Source organism: Anomaloglossus baeobatrachus, chromosome 6, assembly GCF_048569485.1.
Source record: "Anomaloglossus baeobatrachus isolate aAnoBae1 chromosome 6, aAnoBae1.hap1, whole genome shotgun sequence".
Taxonomy (NCBI): domain Eukaryota; kingdom Metazoa; phylum Chordata; class Amphibia; order Anura; family Aromobatidae; genus Anomaloglossus; species Anomaloglossus baeobatrachus.
The window spans coordinates 146741523-146762259 of NC_134358.1; the positions used below are offsets into that span (position 1 = coordinate 146741523).

Genomic DNA, 20737 nt, shown 5'->3' on the forward strand with positions numbered 1-20737 from the left:
TACAAAAATTATTTTCTGTTTTTTTTATGCCACATACACCTCTTATTAGGAATACAGTAATGATTGACTGTAATGATCTTGTTGCTTTTGAGTGATGTTACGGGTCATTATTATTTTTCATTGGTCCCTAGCTTATTAGGAATTTGCGGATTATTGTTGGACTTTATTATGACTTCAATAACAATTCCATGTATTTGGCATTGCTTCATTGCTCCACTTTGTTTTTAGACACATCACCTTCTAAGTTTTAATAATACTTTTGAATAAAGGAAAAGCAAGCACAAAAATGCCATACAGGAGTATGTTAACCCCTTCAGCCCCAAGCCTATTTTGACCCTAAAGACCAGGACATTTTTTGCAATTTTGACCAGTGTCACTTCATGAGGTTATAACTCTGGAACGCTTCAGCGGATCCCGGTGATTCTGAGATTGTTTTTTCGTGACATATTGGGCTTCATGTTAGTGGTAAATTTAGGCCGATATTTTTTGCGTTTCTTTGTGAAAAAAAACGGAAATTTTGTGAAAATTTTGTAATTTTCAAACTTTGAATTTTTATGCTCTAAAACCAACGAGACATATGACACAAAATAATTAATAAATAACATTTCCCACATGTCTACTTTACATCAGAACAATTTGGGGAAAAAAAAAAAATTTAAGGAAGTTATAGGGGTTCAAAGTTTATGAGCAATTTCTCATTTTTACAACAAAATTTACAAAGCCACACTTTTTAGGGACCACATCACATTTGAAGTGATTTTGAGAGGTCTACATGACACAGAACACCCAAAAGTGACACCATTCCAAAAATGGCACCCCTCAGGCTACTCAAAACCACATTCAAGAAGGTTATTAACCCTTCAGGTGCTTCACAGTAACTAAAGCAATGTGGAAGGAAAAAATGAACATTTTACTTTTTGCAACAAAAATGTTAATTTAGGCTCAAATATTGCATATTCACAAGGGTAGCAGGATTAAATGAACCCCCAAAATTTGTTGGGCAATTTCTTCTGAGCACGCAAATACCTCATATGTGGCGAAAAAACACTGTTTGGGCGCATGGCAGGACTTGGAAGGGAAGGAGCGTCATTTGACTTTTTGAACAGAAAATTAGCTAGAATAGTTAGCCGCACCATGTTGCGTTTGGAGAGCACCTGAGGTGCCGAAACAGTGGCGCTCCCCCACATGTGACCCCATTTTGGAAACTAGACACCTCATGGAATTTATCTAGATGTTTATTGAGCACTTTGAACCTCTGGGGGCTTCACAAAAGTTAATAGAGTTGAGCCGTGAAAATAAAAAAATTTTTTTTACCACAAAATTGTTACTTCAACCAGGTAGCTTTTTTTTCACAAGGGTATCAGGAAAAATTGCACCATAAAATGTATTGTGCAATTTCTCCTGAGTACACAGACAGCTCATATGTGGTGGAAATCAAATGTTTGGGTGCATAGCAGGGCTCAGAATGCGTCATTTGATGTTTAAAATGCAAAATTGTCTCGGATAATTAGCGTATTCCATGTTGTGTTTGGAGACCCCCTGAGGTGCCAAAACAGTGGAGCTCTCCCCCACATGTGACCCCATGGCATAGAAGAAAAAATAGGGCGCACGCACAAATGTTCTGCAAAAAAAGGGGGGGGGGGGGGACTAGGTGGGATGGAAAAAAGAAGTCCTGTCCAAAGTCGAGTACGACTGCAGGACGATTGCTGATCAGTTACCTAATTGTTCATGTTTTGTTTCTTTATTTGGGGTGCACAAAAAAAAGCAAAAGCTAGAGCAACAATTACGCACCTGATCAGCCAATCACGTAGCTGATCAGCACTTGGCGGCAGGCAGGTGGGGGAGGGGGAGTGGGAGATGCGATTGGGGATAGTTAGAAAAGAGCCACGAACAATACTTACAGGTTGGATCAGAACAGCGGCAGATTGGGGGGCGGCAGATGGGGGGGCATCGGCATATAAAGGGAGCATCTGTGAATGTGAGACGGCGGCGGCTGGGATAGGGTGGGGGCGGATGGGAGAGGGCGCAGTGGATGCAGGAGCGGCAGAGGATGGGAGGGAAGGGGAGTGGGAGGTGAGATTGGGGATAGTTACCCTACAGGATGGATCTAGGCAGCAGGATCACAGGAGATGGAGGCAGCAGATCGGGGAGGGTGAGAGGTGGGAGAGGGAGCGCAGCGCAGATCACGGGGGAGACAGGTGAGCAGAGCACAGAACACGGGGGTGAGAGGTGAGGGAGCGCAGATCACGGGGGAGACAGGTGAGCAGAGCGCAGATCACGGGGGAGACAGGTGAGCAGAGCGCAGATCACGGGGGTGAGAGGTGGAGGGAGAGCGGACAGCAGATCACGGGGGTGACAGGTGAGGGAGCACAGATCATGGCGGTGACAGGTGAGTGAGCACAGATCACGGGGGTGACAGGTGAGGGAGCACAGATCACGGGGGTGACAGGTGAGGGAGCACAGATCACAGGGGGTGACAAGTGAGGGAGCACAGATCATGGGGGTGACAGGGGAGGGAGCACAGATCACGGGGGTGACAGGGGAGGGAGCACAGATCACGGGGGTGACAGGGGAGGGAGCACAGATCACAGGGGTGACAGGGGAGGGAGCACAGATCACGGGGGTGACAGGGGAGGGAGCACAGATCACGGAGGTGACAGGGGAGGGAGCACAGATCACGGGGGTGACAGGTGAGGGAGCACACATCATGGGGGTGACAGGTGAGGGAGCACACATCACGGGGTTGACAGGGGAGGGGGGCGGGTAGCCGACCACGGGGGTGAGAGGTGGGGGGAGCGCGCAGCACATCACGGAGGAGAGGGGGCGGGCACCGATGGGGAGGGGCCGGGCAGCAGATCGGGGGGAGCGGTGACACTATGGCAGATGGAGGAGGAGAGGGAGCGCGCAGCACGTAACGGAGGAGAGGGGGGGCACCGATCACGAGGGGGAGGGTCCGGGCAGCACATAACGTAGGACAGGGAGCCCACAGCACTTCACGGAGGTGAGGGGGCGGGCACCGATCACGAGGGGGAGGGGCCGGGCAGCAGATCGGGGGGAGCGGTGGTACTGTGGCAGATGGAGGGTGGCGGCGGATCGGGAGGCTTTTCGCCGGTTTCATACAGTGGAATGGCAGCGCGGCAACTTCCGGGTCCCATGCTCCGGTCCCATAACAGCATGGGACCGGATCTTGTCGCCCTGCCATTGCACTGTGTACACTCACTGTGCTGGCGTGCTGCAGGGAAGTGAAGCTGATGGGGGCGGTCACCGGCAACAGGTTCACTGTGATTGGAGAGATCGGTCACAAGGCCGATCTCTCCAATCAGAGCTACTGGAGCTGGGGGAGGGTGATCCAGTGAGGTCACCCAGCTCCAGCCAATGGCCAGTGCTACAACTGCACTGGTCAGGGCTGGATTTCAATGTTTCAGTCACTTTAAATGGCTGGAACATTACAGTGGCTGTGATTGGTTGAGCGGCGTTCGTCAGCCAATCACAGCCTCCGTAGGTCCGGGGAGGAGGCACCACCCCTCCTGAGGTCAGGAACAGGTCCCCTCCTCCCCGAATCTGTGGTTTGTGTTAACCGATTGCAGTCACCGGAGGCTCCGGTGCCGTGATTCCGCCATGACGGAAAGATCCCTCCTTGGTCGTTAAGGCCCAGGGCACCATGACGGATCTTTCCATCCATGGTCGTGAAGGGGTTAAAGTTATTTAAGGCAAAATTGTTACAAAAAGAAAAAAATACAGAATAAAATAGTGCTGTGCAAATAAGAAATCTAAAGAAGGCAAGCCTCAGAGACTGGCTCTCCAGTCTCATCCACAAATGTCCAAAGTGTTTTAGCTCCAAACAGAGCAGGACTCATAATAGATATAATAGATATAAATGTATACAAATGCACGGGGCCATTTATGCTTTTAATATTTTTATAGTGGATCCTAGCTCGGACAGGTTAATTGCATGCCCCAAATGTCAACTTTAAAATTCGGACTTTTATGATGGTATTTGGCTTTGCCCCCGACATTGCTTCTTTCTGGGGGTCAGTCTCGCATCAGGCAAATACGCTTTGGCGCTCTATGTGCCCCCTATCGTCTCAAGCAGCACTTCTGCATTATTGGGAATGCTCTGATATAGACAGTAGTATAAATAGAGGTATACCAAGTCTTTTGCACGCTATTTTATTGCTGTCCAAAATGTTTATCCTTAAATATTGGATAACATCCTCCACCCCCCTTAATCCTAGAATTGATAACTCAGCTTAAGCATTACCGTATTTTTCGGACCATAAGACGCACTTTTTTCCCCCCAAATGTTGGGGGAAAGTGGGGGGTGCGTCTTATGGTCTGACTGTGGCTGCAGGGAATGAGGGTGCTGCGGTGGAGCAGGTCATCGGGGGCACGAGCAGGCTGTAGCAGCCTGCCGTGACCACGTGGGCCCGCTCATTTAATATCCACGCCCATCCTCCCGCCCATATCTCGGCGCTGAACCCGGCGCTGACAGGTGGGCGGGGTGATGGGTAGGGATAAACAGTCGGCCCGCATGATCACCCATGGCAACTGCAGCCTGGAGTGATCATGTGCGGCTGTATTCCCTGCCCCCCCGCGCATCATCATCAGTGCGGGGGGCAGTGAATCAGCACACATTACTCACCGTTCCCCTGCAGCATCGCGATCTCCTGTCTGTGCCGGTCAACTGACTTGCGTGGAGACTAGTGGCGCACCCAGCGATGACTTAATCGCTGTGCGCACGTGTCCACACGCAGTTGCCGGCACAGACCACCAGATGACATCGCGATGCTGCAGGGGTACGGGGACGGCTCCACTCAGCGGCGCTGACACAGACGGTAAGAGGAGCGATGCTGCAGGGAGTGAGGTGAGGTGAGTATGAACGTTTATTTTTTTTATGTGCCACAGGATGCGGCTATACACCAGGATGAGGGCACATAGCAGGATAGGGGTTTATTCTGAGCAGCATGGGGAGTATATGAGCAGCATGGGGAGTATATGAGCAGCATGAGGGTATATAGCAGGATAGGGGTATATTATGAGCAGGATGAGGGTATATAGCAGCATGGGCAGTATATGAGCAGCATGGGCAGTATATGAGCAGCATGGGGAGTATATGAGCAGCATGGGGAGTATATGAGCAGCATGGGGAGTATATGAGCAGCATGGGGGTGTATATGAGCAGGATGGGGGTGTATGAGCACCATGGTGAGTATATGAGCAGGCTGGGGAGTATATGAGCAGGCTGGGCAGTATATGAGCAGGACATTACCCCATAACAGTGTCAGCAGCAGATCCTCGCCCCATAAGTGTGTAATGTCCACATTTTTTGGTTAAAATTTTATTTTCCTCCTCTAAACCAGGGTGCGTCTTATGGCCCTGTGCGTCTTATAGTCTGAAAAATACGGTATATGGAGATTGAGCAGGGCGATACCATCACAAATAAGGAAGCACAGGCGGGTAGATTTCTATTAAAATGGAAACAGTTTGTAGTAAAATATTGCAATAAGGAGGAAAAAGAAAAAATGGTGCAACCTTTTACCTCAACTGCATGGTACATTATGGATGACCTAAAAAATAACCTACGCCGCCTCTAAATAGGTAACTAATGCATTTTTCATCTTCCCAAGTGCCGATACAGGAGTTTCCAACAATGCTCATTATTAGATTTTGATGGGAATGCTAATAAAATTGTTTACTATTTAATGTTATATCTTTTATATTTAAAATATTAAAGTATATATAGATCCGTGACATTTGCGACTCTTATAACTCCTGGCTATGCAAAAGAGAAGTAAAGTATTACCAGAATTCACAGCTAAATCAATCCAATAATTATCATATTTATTATTATCTAAGATTTTTCTGGTAATACATGGGCTATATTTGAGTGTGCAAAATATTTTGTAAAAATGTAGTTAGATAACGCTTTTTGTTATAATTATTTTGCATGAGGGTCAATATGTTTTTATAAGTTCATTGTAAAAGTATGTATCGGTGTATATCTATTTATATATAGAAAAAATGCATGCATTCAGCTCACCTCTCGAGTGCTTGGTTATATCCATGGGATCCGTGTTCAGATGAAAAATTCCAGTTGGGAGGGAATGGATGGAATTTAGAAAGTTAGTGAAAATCCAGCACTTAAGTGTTGGATTTTCACTAAATTTCTATGTACTTATGTCTTCAAGCATTGAAGTACATACTTTTCATATACCTGTTTAAAAGTGTTTTCTTGTGTTTTAGGTTTTCCGTCCCTATGCAAAGTTTTGGATCGGACCATTATTACAGCTGATCGTGTCTGGTAACAATGGTGGAACCGGCATTCACTACATGGTTGTAGAGACTGTTGTGACTCTTCTTTCTTGGTCGAGTGTTGCTACACCTACCGTAAGTAGTAGTTGAGCCCTAGTAAAAAATGAATACACATGTAAATAATAATGACCATTATCTCTAAAGTACTTGCTGAAATATAAATGATAGTTTAAGGTAAAAATGTTTGTTTCTCAGGGGATGACAAAGGAAGAAATCCTGGCTAACAGATTGCTCGAATTTATGATGAAGAATTCATTTCATGATAAGAGAGCAGTGTATAGACATAATCTTGAGATCATTAAAACTGTGTTGGAGTGCTGGAAGGATTGTCTTTGTATTCCATACAGGTATGTAAGGCGGATGTAACTGGTAATTTTCCGTATCCATACACCCGTAAATGTTTTCAAATCTGTTAAACATGTAACTTTACAGTAGATCCTAAATTTTCATATTTGGGCCAGTCTCGCCAAAAAATCTCAGATTAACTGTTTTCAGTCAGGAGAATGGAATGTGATGTCATGACCAACTGTAGGTCACAAACTAATAGGGTGTTTACATACTCGTGAAAAAATTAGTCAGCCGAACTATTTATAAGCCAACAGGTAATACAAGTGTATGGCCACCTTTTAGATCTTAAAATTTCTTGCGTCCTCCCCTGCCCAGGAGATGTGGTATGATTAGACCATGTTGATATGATTAGACCATGTCCCTGTAAGGTCAGACACATCCATTACACAGTACATAGAAGGTGCACATATATAACGTTATCTCAGCACAGGAACATGTTTTAAACACATCCAATTGTGGACAGTATTATTCTTCCAAGGTTTATTGATAAAAAGGAGCTTTCTTAATGGGAAAACCCCTTTAATCAAAATAAAGAAAAGCGAAGATCCACACGTGCCTGTTAACTAGTTAACACATTCCAGCGGGGATCACACAATTGTACATAGGGGGCCACATGACACGATCATGGGGTGCCGATGGGTTGTCATGGCATTCGGGGGTTAGATGATGACGCTGTCGAGACGAAATTTCAGTGAATGCCGGCATTCACAGTTCATCAGCATTTCTGCTATTAAGAGAGATGTTAAGCATTGCTCTGCACAGCAGAAGTGATTTGGACAGTGCAGACAAAGGGTAATAAAATCAATAAAAAATGTAAAAAAAAAGTTTTTAAAAATATATAAAAACTCTCCAAAAACCTTAAAGTTCAAATCACCCCACTTTTGCCCCACTGAAAATAAAACAATAAAAAAAGAAAAAATACACATTTAATATCACCGCATTCAGAAATGCCCAATCTATCAAAATATATACCGTAATCAATTAATCTGATCGGTAAAGGGCATATTGAGAAAAAAAAATCAAAACTTCAGAATGACGTTTGTTTTAGCACAACATTGCATTAAAATACAATAATACACAACATTTTATCTACCCAAAAATGTTATGATTTAAAGACGTCTGCTCAGGATGCAAAAAAATCAGTTGTCATTAACCCCAGATACCAAAAAATGAGGACACAACGGATCTCAGAAAATGGAGACAAAGCGCAATTTTTTTTTTTTTCTACACATTTCAGAATATTTTGTTTACCACTTAGATAAATGTAAAACTATACGTGTTTGGTATCTACAAGCTCAGACTGACCTGGGAAATCATAGTGCCAGGTCAGTTGTACCATATAGTGAACATGGTGAATAAAAAAAAACTAAGAAAACAATTGTGGAATTGCACTTACTTTTGCAATTTCACCGAACCTGTAACTTTTGCCCTGTTTTAAAATACAATATGTGGCAGAATGAATAGTGTAATTTTAAAGTGCAAGCCCTCAAATGGCTATATTGATGGAAAATAAAAAAGTTATGGCTCGTGGAAGGAAGAGAAAATGGCCCAGGGATGAAGGGGTTAATTATTCCGCTTCGGTTTTGTTTATTTAATACAACATTTTACCATATAATGTACTGAAAAATGGGGGGAAAATTATACGTGTTGTTTTTTTGAGGGGCGAGGGGTTTGGCATTCATTGTGTGGTATAAGACATGACAAATTCATTCTTCAGATCTGTGTGATTTTACAGTAATGACAAAGTTATGTAATATATTTTTTTTTTTATTTTTTTTTTTTAACAATACTTTACTGGTGAGTATCCCATATGTTAATGTAATATCGTATACATTTTGCAGACTGAGTTTTGACTAAAACTGTTTATTTCTATTTAAGGTTAATATATGACTGTTTTTCTGGGACAGACCCCAATACTAAAGATAACTCTGTGGGAATTCAGTTACTAGGCTTGGTAGTTGCTAATAACTTTTCTCCGTTTGATCCGAAATGTGAAATACACACTGACCGGTGAGTTACATTTGTGTTAAATAGCATTTCCGTATGTGTGTTTTAAATGGGAACCAATATTTGGTCTAAATTAAGGAATTAGATACTTGCAATATAATTAAGAATTGCCAATAAATGCTTATTGTATAATCATGAAATAAAATATCAAATTAAATAAAAATTCACACTCCTTATAGTGCAAATAAAATTCTTAATAGCATCTAATCGTCAAATAGGTAAGTGAATGTCATGCTACTTTTAACTAAGTGGGTTGGCCAGGAGCGTGGCTGTGTAGGGAGAACTGTATCAGCACTACGGCCTCTTCTTTCATAGGATCAGTGGAAGTCCCAGAGGTAAGCCTACACTGATCTTGACATAAAGGCATAGTTTAACAAAATAATATCATCTAATAGCCCGAAATGTTAAAAAAAGAGACTAAAGGTACCGTCACACATAACGAGATCGCTAGCGAGATTGCAGCTGAGTCACGGTTTCTGTGACGCAGTAGCGATCCCGTTCGCGATCTTGTTATGTGTGACACCTACCAGCGATCAGGCCCCTGCTGTGAGATCTCTAGTCGTTGCAGAATGGTCCAGGCCATTTTCTTCAAAGGCGATATCCTGCTGGGCAGGACGCATCGCTGTGTTTGACACTGTGTGACAAGGTCACACTGACTGCTGAGATCGTTATACAGGTCGCTACTGTGACCTGTATTGTTTCTGCATCGCTGGTAAGGTCTGACTGTGTGACATCTCACCTGCGACCTCCCAGCGACTTACCTGCGATCCCTATCAGGTCGCATCGTTTTCGGGATCGCTGGTAAGTTGTTGTGTATGACTGGGCCTTTATACAAGTGCGGAGGGCCCACGGCAGAGCTGAAGACCCTAACCACAGTCCCGCCCCACTGCATGAAGAGACTATTACACCAAAACTTATATGGTGAATTAAAGAAGAACCAGGCTACAGATTTTTTCACTACAGATTCCCATGAAATCTGTATAAGAGGGCCATTTTGGTCATACTTTTATTTTAAAGGAAACCAATTACCAGGATTTTTGTATATAACCTAAATCCAGTGCTATACTGGTACTATCAGTATGATTCTACATACTTGTAGTGGTCAGCTCAGATGTTTAGGTTTTGAAATCCAAGAAAGTAAAGTTTATAAAATCGGCAGCTGCTTGAGTGAGAGCAGCTGAGGAGCAGAAAATATATGGGGGATATTCATACTTATCCCCTTCCCCTGTTATGATCTGGTAACCGTGGACGATCACAAAAAATCCCACTAATCAGGAAAAAAAAAATACAAGAGTAGTTGTAAACTAAGCTGGCCGAAATCCCCTATCTATCAGACAACCCCAGAAGTAGCAGTGGGATGTTCCTAACACACTTAGACACCTCGTCACTGCTGGAGAAACTTGCTACACCTCAAAGATAGAAATGAGAAATCGTAACTTGCCTCGGAGCAGTCCCCAAAGAAATGGCAAGCCCCCAGCATTCAACAACGGTGATGTAAGCAAACACAATAAACAGAAAATATAGATTAGCAAAGGTGAGGCCCGACTTAATAGATACGACAGGGCAGATAACTGATTGTGGCTAGCAAAAAAACCCTGCAAAAAATACCAAACTCCTGGTAGGAAAAAAATACTAAGACCACTGGTCTTCCCCCACTATATCAAGTATTCTTGTGCCAGACACTTTAAAGTGAACTGCAGTTGTAATGGGAAGAAACAAATCACAGAACAAACTATATTTACTCACAAAAGCAGAGAGACAGGTTCTCACATACAAGAAATCAAACACAGAACCGAATGAGTAAGCAGAAACACCCTTAAGTGCAATTTTAGCAATTGTCACATAAACTAGCAAACTTATCTGGAGTAGATTCAGGCACAGAATAAATGGGAGAAACTGAAGGGAAAACTCCCAGCCATCTTCAGAAGCAGCAGGAAAACATATATCACTGGCGGCTGCCAAGCAGAAAATGCTCTTCTAACTACACTAGGCTGATCTGCAATAGGACTTCCTGAATTCTCAATTAACTCCAACACCTGTCTCAGTCACAGATTCAGACTCCGCTTCATTACCATTCCTGCCCACTAAAGGGAACTCCACACCAGCACCCACTCGGATGACATACACAACACCCCCTGTTAGAATTAGCATAAGTATTATACAATCGATGTAACTTTTCACTTCCAAGACCTGTGGTGAGGTCATAACCATGTGACCAGAAGCCAACAAAGCTAATATCAGGAAGCAACATTTTCCTATATGCTGAAGTCCCGCCTTTTCTAGTCACATGGGTATGACCTCACCACAGGTCCTGGAAGTGAAAAGTTACATCGATTGTATAATACCTATGCTAATTCTAACAGGGGGAGGGGAAAACTATGAATTCTCCCCCAGATATTATCTGCTCCTCAGCTGCTGTCACTAAAGCAGCTGCTGATTTTATAAACTTTACTTTCTTGGATTTCAAAACCTAAACATTTGAGCTAACCACTACAGGTATGTAGAGAATCAGCCTGATAGTGCCAGTATATCACTGGCTTTAAGTTATATACGAAAATATTGGTGATTGGTTCCCGTAAAAGGAACCTGTCACGTCATTTTTCGATATTAAACTGCTCCGATGTCTTATTAGTGATTAAATGTTCATTATTAACCTGATTTTCTCCAACAAAAGTTCCCCATATTTATTCTTAAAAAAAAACCAACAAAACACTTTTTACGGTCAGGTGAATGCATTACATACCTTTTGTTTCAGTCATAGGGATGGTGCTTTTCGTCGGTTCAGTCACACTCCTCTTCAACTTATGCATGCCTCCGCATTGTAACTGACTGAAGTGAAGGGCCTGATGTTATGGCAATCTGCTATTAAATCCTGTGCTCGTGCACTTCCCCTCAGCTTCCCAGGCACGCGCACTGGATCTGTGTGTACGTCTTAAGATTAATTTCATATGTGCGCATACGCCGGGCTTTATCACTTCTCTTTGGGAGCGTGCACGCTGATCGCGCCCTTTTGTTCCCATTGCTCTGCTCACACTGGTTTGTATCCACCTTTATGCAATAGCTGCTGCCAAGAGGAGAAGAAGAGGGACATGCAGAGCGCAAGCCTGGGAAACCGTGGGGAACTGCGCAAGCACGGGCTTTAATAAAAGGTTGCCATGGCGTTGGGCAAGTCACAGCAATCAATCACAATGTGGGGGGCGTGCATAATTTGAAGACTGACCCTGACTGAACTAAAGGAAAGCGCCACCTCTTTGATTGAAAGAAAAGGTCTGTAATGCAGTCACCTGACCATAAAAAGTGTTTGTTTTTTTAAGATAAATACGAAGAAAGTTTGTGTGACAAAACCATATTAGTGACTAGAAGGTGGCCCGATTCTACGCATCGGGTATTCTAGAATTTACGTATTGTGTAGTTCATGTATGATTTTTGTTATATATATATATATATATATAGATGTTGTTGTGTGTAGTTACCAAGTGTTTGTGTAGGGCGCTGTACATGTTCTGAGTGTCGCGGGGGGTGAGAGCGGTGTTGTATGTGTGTTGCGTGTGTTGCGTTGTTTGTGGAGCGCTGTGTGTCTGTAGCGTTGTGTGTGTGTGTGTGTTGTGCGGTTTGTGTGTGTGTGGTGTGTTTTGGGGGGAGGTATGTTTTGAGCAATGTGTGTGTTGTGCAGTATGTGCGTATATTTGTGTGTGCAGCGTTGTCTGTGTGTGTGGGTGTCTGTGTAGGGCGTTGTTTGTGATTCCTAGTGTGTGTGTGTGTGTTGTGCAGTGCGCGTGTGTGTGTGTGTTGGGGGGAGGTGTGCACCTCCCATCGTGCTCCATCCCCCATGCTGCGCACCCCCCATCGTGCTGCATCCCCCATGCTGCGCACTCCCAAACGTGCTCCATCCGCCATGCTGCGCACTCCCAAACGTGGTCCATCCGCCATGCTGCGCACTCCCAAACGTGCTCCATCCGCCATGCTGCGCACTCCCAAACGTGCTCCATCCGCCATGCTGCGCACTCCCAAACGTGCTCCATCCGCCATGCTGCGCACTCCCAAACGTGCTCCATCCGCCATGCTGCGCACTCCCAAACGTGCTCCATCCGCCATGCTGCGCACTCCCAAACGTGCTCCATCCGCCATACTGCGCACTCCCAAACGTGCTCCATCCGCCATACTGCGCACTCCCCATCGTGCACCATCCGGCATGCTGCGCACTCCCAAACGTGCTCCATCCGTCATGCTGCGCACTCCCAAACGTGCTCCATCCGCCATGCTGCGCACTCCCAAACGTGCTCCATCCGCCATGCTGCGCACCCCCCATCATGCTCCATCCGCTTGGGAGTGCGCAGCATGCCGGATGGTGCACGATGGGGAGTGCGCAGTATGGCGGATGGAGCACGTTTGGGAGTGCGCAGTATGGCGGATGGAGCACGTTTGGGAGTGCGCAGCATGGCGGGTGGACCACGTTTGGGAGTGCGCAGCATGGCGGATGGACCACGTTTGGGAGTGCGCAGCATGGCGGATGGACCACGTTTGGGAGTGCGCAGCATGGCGGATGGAGCACGTTTGGGAGTGCGCAGCATGGGGGATTCAGCACGATGGGGAGTGCGGAGTATGGCGGATGGAGCACGTTTGGGAGTGCGCAGCATGGCGGATGGACCACGTTTGGGAGTGCGCAGCATGGCGGATGGAGCACGTTTGGGAGTGCGCAGCATGGCGGATGGAGTACGTTTGGGAGTGCGCAGCATGGCGGATGGAGCATGATGGGGGGTGCGCAGCATGGCGGATGGAGCACGTTTGGGAGTGCGCAGCATGGCGGATGGAGCACTTTTGGGAGTGTGCAGCATGGCGGATAGAGCACGATGGGGAGTGCGCAGCATGGCGGATGGAGCACGTTTGGGAGTGCGCAGCATGGGGGATGGAGCACGTTTGGGAGTGTGCAGCATGGCGGATAGAGCACGATGGGGAGTGCGCAGTATGGCGGATGGAGCACGTTTGGGAGTGCGCAGCATGGCGGATGGAGCACGTTTGGGAGTGTGCAGCATGGCGGATAGAGCACGATGGGGAGTGCGCAGCATGGCGGATGGAGCACGTTTGGGAGTGCGCAGCATGGGGGATGCAGCACGATGGGGAGTGCGCAGTATGGCGGATGGAGCACGTTTGCTCAGCCTCTCTCCTTCCAGCCTCCCTCAGCATCAGCCTTCCCCAAGATCAGCCTCTCTGCTCCCAGCCTCCTCCAGCACGCCGTGCTCCTCTGCCGACACTCACCCACACCCGATCGCATCCATTCACCCACACAACCGATCGCATCCACTCACCCACACAACCGATCGCATCCACTCACCCACACAACCGATCGCATCCACTCACACACACAACCGATCGCATCCACTCACACACACAACCGATCGCATACACTCACACACACAACCGATCGCATCCACTCACACACACAACCGATCGCATCCACTCACACACACAACCGATCGCATCCACTCACACACACCAGATCGCATACACTCACACACACAACCGATCGCATACACTCACACACACAACCGATCGCATACACTCACACACACAACCGATCGCATACACTCACACACACCCGATCGCATACACTCACACACACAGACACTGACGATATTGCACATACGCGCTGATACTCACAACATCCGGGGATATCACATGCTTCTGGCCATGTGATCCTCCGTCAGGTCCTGGAAGCTCACAGCACAATATCGCCGCCGAGAAGCAAGCGATATCCCAGGATGTTGTGAGTATGTGGATGCGATGTGATGTGTGAGGGGTGTGTGAGTGTGATCTGATTTGTGTGTGTGTGTGTGCTGTTATGTGTGTGTGCTGTTATGTGTCTGTATGTTCCGCAGCTGCAGGACCTTGATGTGTGGATGCGATGTGATGTGTGTGTGAGGTGTGTGTGTGTGAGTGAGAGCCGGTGTACACTGGTAACTATGATACACATCGGGTAACTAAGGGACCTTAGTTACCCGATGTGTATAATGGTTACCAGCTTTCACGGCCTCCGTTAAGATCCCAGCATCGCAAGGTTATGTGTGGCGCTGCCGGGATCCTGACAGAGCCGGTGTAGAAGCAAGCGATATCCCAGCATGTTGTGATGTGTGAGGTGTGTGTGAGGTGTGTGTGAGAGTGAGTGTGATCTGATGTGTGTGTACTCACCTGGGAATCGGAGCTCCGTGTCAGTTAGGCCAGAGCGAGCGTGCATTGCGTGAGGGGGGCGGGGCCTGCAGAGAGCCGGGGCGAGAGGCCAATCCGTGTGGGGGGGCGGGGCCATGGCGAGCCCAGCGGCCAATCAGCTTTGTGTCACCGTAAGGACACAATTTCGGAGCATGACAGACAGACAGATAGACAGACAGATAGACAGACAGATAGACAGACAGATAGACAGACAGAATAAGGCAATTATATATATAGATGCACATCACCTCACTAACTAAAGAGCATTTATTCCAAGCAAAGCAAATGGTCCATAACACAATCCACAAAACAGAGGGTAAAATTAGTCTAGTAACACAAATATAGTCCGGTAACCGATAAATGTCCAGGTCTGAGAAGTCTCAGCTTCTCCCAGAGGATCAATCCTTCTCCCTTCAAGTTCCCAACAGACTGCCTGAATCTCCCAGGTAAGCAAAGGGTTTACAGTTGGCTGGACTCTAGGCCCCACCTCCCCCCTACACCCAGGGACGGAAGCGCCTCCAGAGGCTATAACCTTGCACTATAGGGGGTGATTACTTACAAACAATAGAAATGTACCCAGAAGCAGTACAAATAAGACAGTGAACCAAGCTTAATATAGGAATCTGTACAGCAACATACACCTCCCCCCATATCCCACCATCACATACAGCCGCATAAATATAGAAAAAAAGTCAAAATATAGTTCAGGTCAATGAAAAGAGCTTCACAATAAAAGGGCAACATTATCCTCAACAGAGAGTGTACCTACAGTGTATGTTTGGATAGAAGCAGTTTTCTTAAAGCATGATGATGTGTTACAGTACAGGAAATAAGACTTCGTTTTTCAGATATGCAAAGAAGATTTCTCTAAAAAATTAGAAGTTTCTAAATAAAATATAATCAAAAAAGACAAAGTGCAGATTTGCTGAGATTATCTCTCGAACTTTACTGATCATTATCAGTTTTATTTAGTTTGGGCATTGTAATAAATAAATAAATTGTTTTAAAAAAAAAATTGTTGTGCAAAACATTGCTAATTTTTATCAAATATTAAATTTTTCTGATAATCTGACATCATATCATATTCCATTTAGTTATTTCCAGGCTCTTGCCAATAATGTTACATTCACAAGATATAAAGAAGTTTATGCTGCAGCAGCTGAAGTCCTGGGACTTGTTCTTCGATATTTTGCAGAAAAAGAGAAAGTAGGTTTTGCTGGTGTTTCTTGTGATTTGTTAGAGTAAATCATGTGGAAAGTGTTGTATATATTGTTGTATTTGTGTAAAGCAACTGCAGTCATTTCTTTTATTATGGTGCATTGTATATTTTTCTGTTATACTGTGCAGGAACCAGAAAACGCTTCTGTCCTGATCTTAGGGGTGCATCCTACAAACCATACTGTAATCTACATATTTTGGGACTGATTCATTAAGATTGATGTTGCGTATGCCAGTTTTGATGAGTCATGTAGGAATAATTTGTGTCAAATTGATTAAGAGGTGCACACTACTTAAAGGGAATCTGTCACCATGAAAATACAGTCTGGACGATCCTATCAGTAAATGACAGTTTTCATTGCGAAAGTGCCAATAGGGCGATCGCTGTCAGTCACTGATAGTCGCCCAGTGCCATGCTCCAGCTCTGCCCACTTTTTTGGGCTGGCTGAAAATATGAAAATATCAAAACTCGTTTTTTGTTGTTTGTTTTTGTTTTTTTTTTTTTGCACAACTCCTCATTGCGACTTTTCGAGATAGGCCTTTGTGTTAGTTTTGGTTGATTTTAGAAGACATTATCCCATATTGAGCATTCTACAGCTCTTATAAGCATTTTTCTTCTATTTTTTTTCTTCACTGTAAGGACATTAAAGGCCCAGTGTTTGGTTATGTAGAGAAAAACTTAAAAGCTCTTCAAACCAGTAATAGAGAAGACAAGTTCATCATGTGCTTGAATAAAATAGTGAAAAATTTTCCACTGTTTGCTGACAGGTAAGACCAACTAAATATAGCTATTTATTAGTTATAGTACTGCATACATATTCAAATTTTTTTTTTATTTTTCCAGATTTATAAACATTGTTCTCTACCAGCTACCAAAGCTTCATGGCGTGCTCAAAACCCAGTGTCTTGAAATAATAATGTCCAGGGCTGAGGAAATACCAGATCTCTTTCTTGAACTTAAAAATAGGGATTTCAAGCAAATTATGAGCAACCGGTAAGACTAGAACTATTTTTTTCTTTTCCATTTAATGAGTTTTCAGCCGTAGGTGTCTGTATTACCCTCTTTGGTTATCAAAAAAAAAAGGACAGGAGCTCACACTATTTTTTTTAAGTTATTTATTTATTTTTACATTAAAATACAGCAAACTGCTCTGCAACCAATCGCAGACACCACACAGAGGGTGGGGGGCGTCTATAGCAATCTGCAACCAATCACAGATGCTCATACAGAGAGTGGCCCGGGGAAGCAGTGAATATTAATAAAGTGAAACAAGCTTTTTTTTTTTTTCTTTTCTTTTTTATAAAGTCCCTGGGAATTCAGTGATCCCGAACATCCACTCATTTCTAATGATGAAATGTAATAGTATGATAAAATGTATAATAAGCAATTTACCATTCATTTTAGTGAGCTTGTTCTGACTTAAAGACGACGTCCTAGCTTTAAAACCATTTTTTTTTTTATGCAAATATATGTGCTGATTTTAAGCATACCTACAATGTTAATATTTTTTCCTAGCTTCTTCTGGAATTTCACTTCATTGCCTGCATCCAGTTTGTTTACATGCTCCGCTTCCTCTGCTTTCCACATGCCAGCACTCTGGAGGTGATAGGGACGTTCCTGACATCAGTTGCTTCAATATATTGCACAGAGCTGGCCCGCATGTAATGCATGCCATCCTCATGCCTGCATTGTTCTTCACTAGTCCCCCTTGCACAGTCATCAGGAAGCTGAAGAGGCTCACTGAGCAAGTGCTGGAATTCCTTCCAGTGCCTGTGCACAGAGACCAAGAGCAGCTTCTGCCTGAGACTGGGTGTGATGTCAGTCATGATATTGTGGCCAGTCTCTAAATAGTAAATAGACTAGTTGGAATGTGACCGGACTCTGCTAAATCCAGAATTTGGATGATGACACACCAAAGTGTAGTATATAGGGAACGGTGCAGAGTGCTGACAGTGAGTGTATTGCACACTTTCAGTATTCTGCAGCCTAGGTACACACACAGCCTAGGTACACAAATTAGATATGAAAATAGCCTGGACAACCCCTTTTACTTGTTATTCTGTTATGTAATTGATCAATGACTTTGATACACAGAAGTCAGGAGATCACCATTGCTGTTATTTACAAGATTATAATTGCGTACGTTCTCTCATTTTGTTTCAGAGATGATGAAAGGCAGAGAGTCTGCTTAGACATGGTGTATAAGATGTTAGCCAAGCTGAAGCCATCTGAGCTAAAGGAGCTTTTGCCATCCGTAACTGCATTTAGTTCTCACAATTTTCCTGTCTGCCGGGAACGTATGTATGACATTCTTATGTGGATCTATGACAATTACAGGTAATATATCTGCACTTTCTTTTACTGCATATTATGTTTACGGTTACTATTTAATACCTTGTTTTACACAGGCTTTCACATTGGTTGAAATGTCATAGCATTCTATATTATTCAACTGTAAAATGGACCTAAAAGTTCTGGGAAGAATGAAATTTGGTGTTAGACTAAATTAGATCTTTTTTTTTTTTTTTTTTATGCAAAATATAGGATTTCTCTAATTTTTCCCAATATTTTGTTAGAGACCTTGACTTCTCTGAGATTTCCTTTATCTGTTGAGAAACCATTTGTGAGAAGTAGCTGTTTTCATACCTCTAAAGTAGCGTTATGTGCTCAGATCTGGCCACATGCTTGAAGAAGGGGTGAGTCCCAAACACGTTGCTGGTGTGCATTAACACTATATAAGCGGCGTCTCATATGGCTATACACATATTGTCCTATGGATGGACTGGAGTATTGCAGCTGAATATTTTTCATACTTTGGAAATACCTGTCAAATACTGACAATATGCTATGGCAGTTTATGTACTTTACAGCACATGGACAAGAAATACCTTTGATGTGTCATGCCTAAACTCCAGGGCTTGGTCTGGTGACTTCTGGTTGTGTGGTCTTTTCCCCTCTCTGCTGGACCACAACATGTTTTGTCTCAATCCAACTGCTGTCTTCTCTTGTCTTCCTTTCTGTTGCCTTTCTGTTCTATTTCCATTCAGGTGTGTTCATTGCTTCCTCGTTTATTTTTTTTTTTTTGTCCTATCACTTCTTGGGAGGGTCTACTTAAATTTGCCTGCACATGCCTTGAGTGCTAGCTATAATCCAAGGGGGATGGATGTTTGGATTCCCAGCTCCTCAATTTAGGAAAATCTTGTTAAGTTTTGCATGTTGCTTTTGCTTTTCCCTGCGTTTTTGTTTTTTTTTTGTTTCCCTTTCCAGCATTCTCCTGTTTTCTCCGTGCAACGGTGTGGACACATCTTTAGTCCTGTGTCTCATCCTCTGCCTATGTGCACTTCTTTTATGTTTTTTGGTGTTTTGTGTTACACTTGGTTAATCGCTTAGGGTTCAGTTAGGGACACTCTGGGTCAGCCAACGTTAACTGGGGGTACCATTGCGTTATTTTAGGTTGCCACCTTGTGCAGTCAGGCAGGGTGAAAACAGGTCAGCTATTGGGTACTCTTAGTCTGTCTCCCCTGGTTTGTTTGTCCCTCTGTGTTTGTGTTAAAGGGGTCAGTCGTAACAATATGCTTATTGAAGAGAGTGGGAGAGAAGCTGCGACAACATTTACCATCATTAAATATCTGCTGAGAGCCTCTTCAATGTAATAACCTTTTTGTCCGTAATATGCAGATTTGCCTGATTTTGCAGCTTTAATATCAACAAACATCATGAAATAAAAAGCGATTGCAGAAGCGATCTTCCTTTTCCTATTGTTCCATCTTAAAAGCTGTCAGTCTGGTAGGATCTTGTCTGCTCACTGCTACATATGGATCTCAGATCAGCTAGTGTCATCTCCACTTTTAGTAGGACAGAGCTTTCATCACTGAAATAAAGTATTTTATGACTTTTCCTAATATAATCATATTCTGTTTATTTGAGAGAGATTTAATATATTAGTTTTCTTTATCGTTCCTTATGGGAGACCCAAACCATGGGTGTATAGCTACTGCCTCCGGAGGACACACAAAGTACTACACTAAAAGTGTAGCTCCTCCCTCCGAGCATATACACTCCCCGGATGACAAATCCACCCAGTTTCTTGCTTTGTGTGTCAGGAGGATCACACACACACATGCATCTTCTTTTGATTTTTCATTTTTTCTAAAGATTTGGAAGAAAAGCGGGTCCACTGGACTCCCGGCATGTCCCTTCTCACCTCCCTGGCGGCGGTGCTGTTAAGGTTGACTTCAGGGCAGGAGCCCTTCATGCCGCGCTCCTTCACCATCCCTTAGGGGCTCTGGCTTGAAGTTAGAGCCAACACGGTTCTCACTGCCTTGCAGGAGACCGGCCTCCATCCGCAGCCCTTTTGCAGGACCCTGCTGGACGGAGCACTGAACCCCCACCCCACCCAGGGACTGGGCCCTGCGTCTCAAAGCTAAGTATAGAGACGTTATTCAGAGGGTCCTTCTGCAATGTGGGGCACTTTTATTGGGGGGGACAGTGATTTACTTTGATAATGCTGCTTTTTACTGTGTTTCCGGCCGGTTCCACGGTTTTTACTGAGAACCGCGCCGATGATGCCTGATTGTCGGCCGCATGCATAACTCTAGGCCCCGGCTTCAGCCGCGGCCTAGTTTCGTTTCGTTCCCCTGCATGTCA

General features: G+C 44.5%; 1 protein-coding gene across 1 annotated transcript in view; it reads left to right on the top strand.

The window, feature by feature from the left end:
- PRKDC (protein kinase, DNA-activated, catalytic subunit) overlaps positions 1-20737 on the top strand; it is a 527347-nt gene that overhangs the window by 369757 nt on the left and 136853 nt on the right. The window contains exons 49-55 of the mRNA XM_075353287.1: positions 6244-6387; positions 6508-6659; positions 8539-8670; positions 15966-16077; positions 16730-16857; positions 16934-17083; positions 18254-18427. Coding sequence (XP_075209402.1) covers positions 6244-6387; positions 6508-6659; positions 8539-8670; positions 15966-16077; positions 16730-16857; positions 16934-17083; positions 18254-18427 — 992 coding nt within the window. The remainder of the gene's footprint in view (positions 1-6243; positions 6388-6507; positions 6660-8538; positions 8671-15965; positions 16078-16729; positions 16858-16933; positions 17084-18253; positions 18428-20737) is intronic.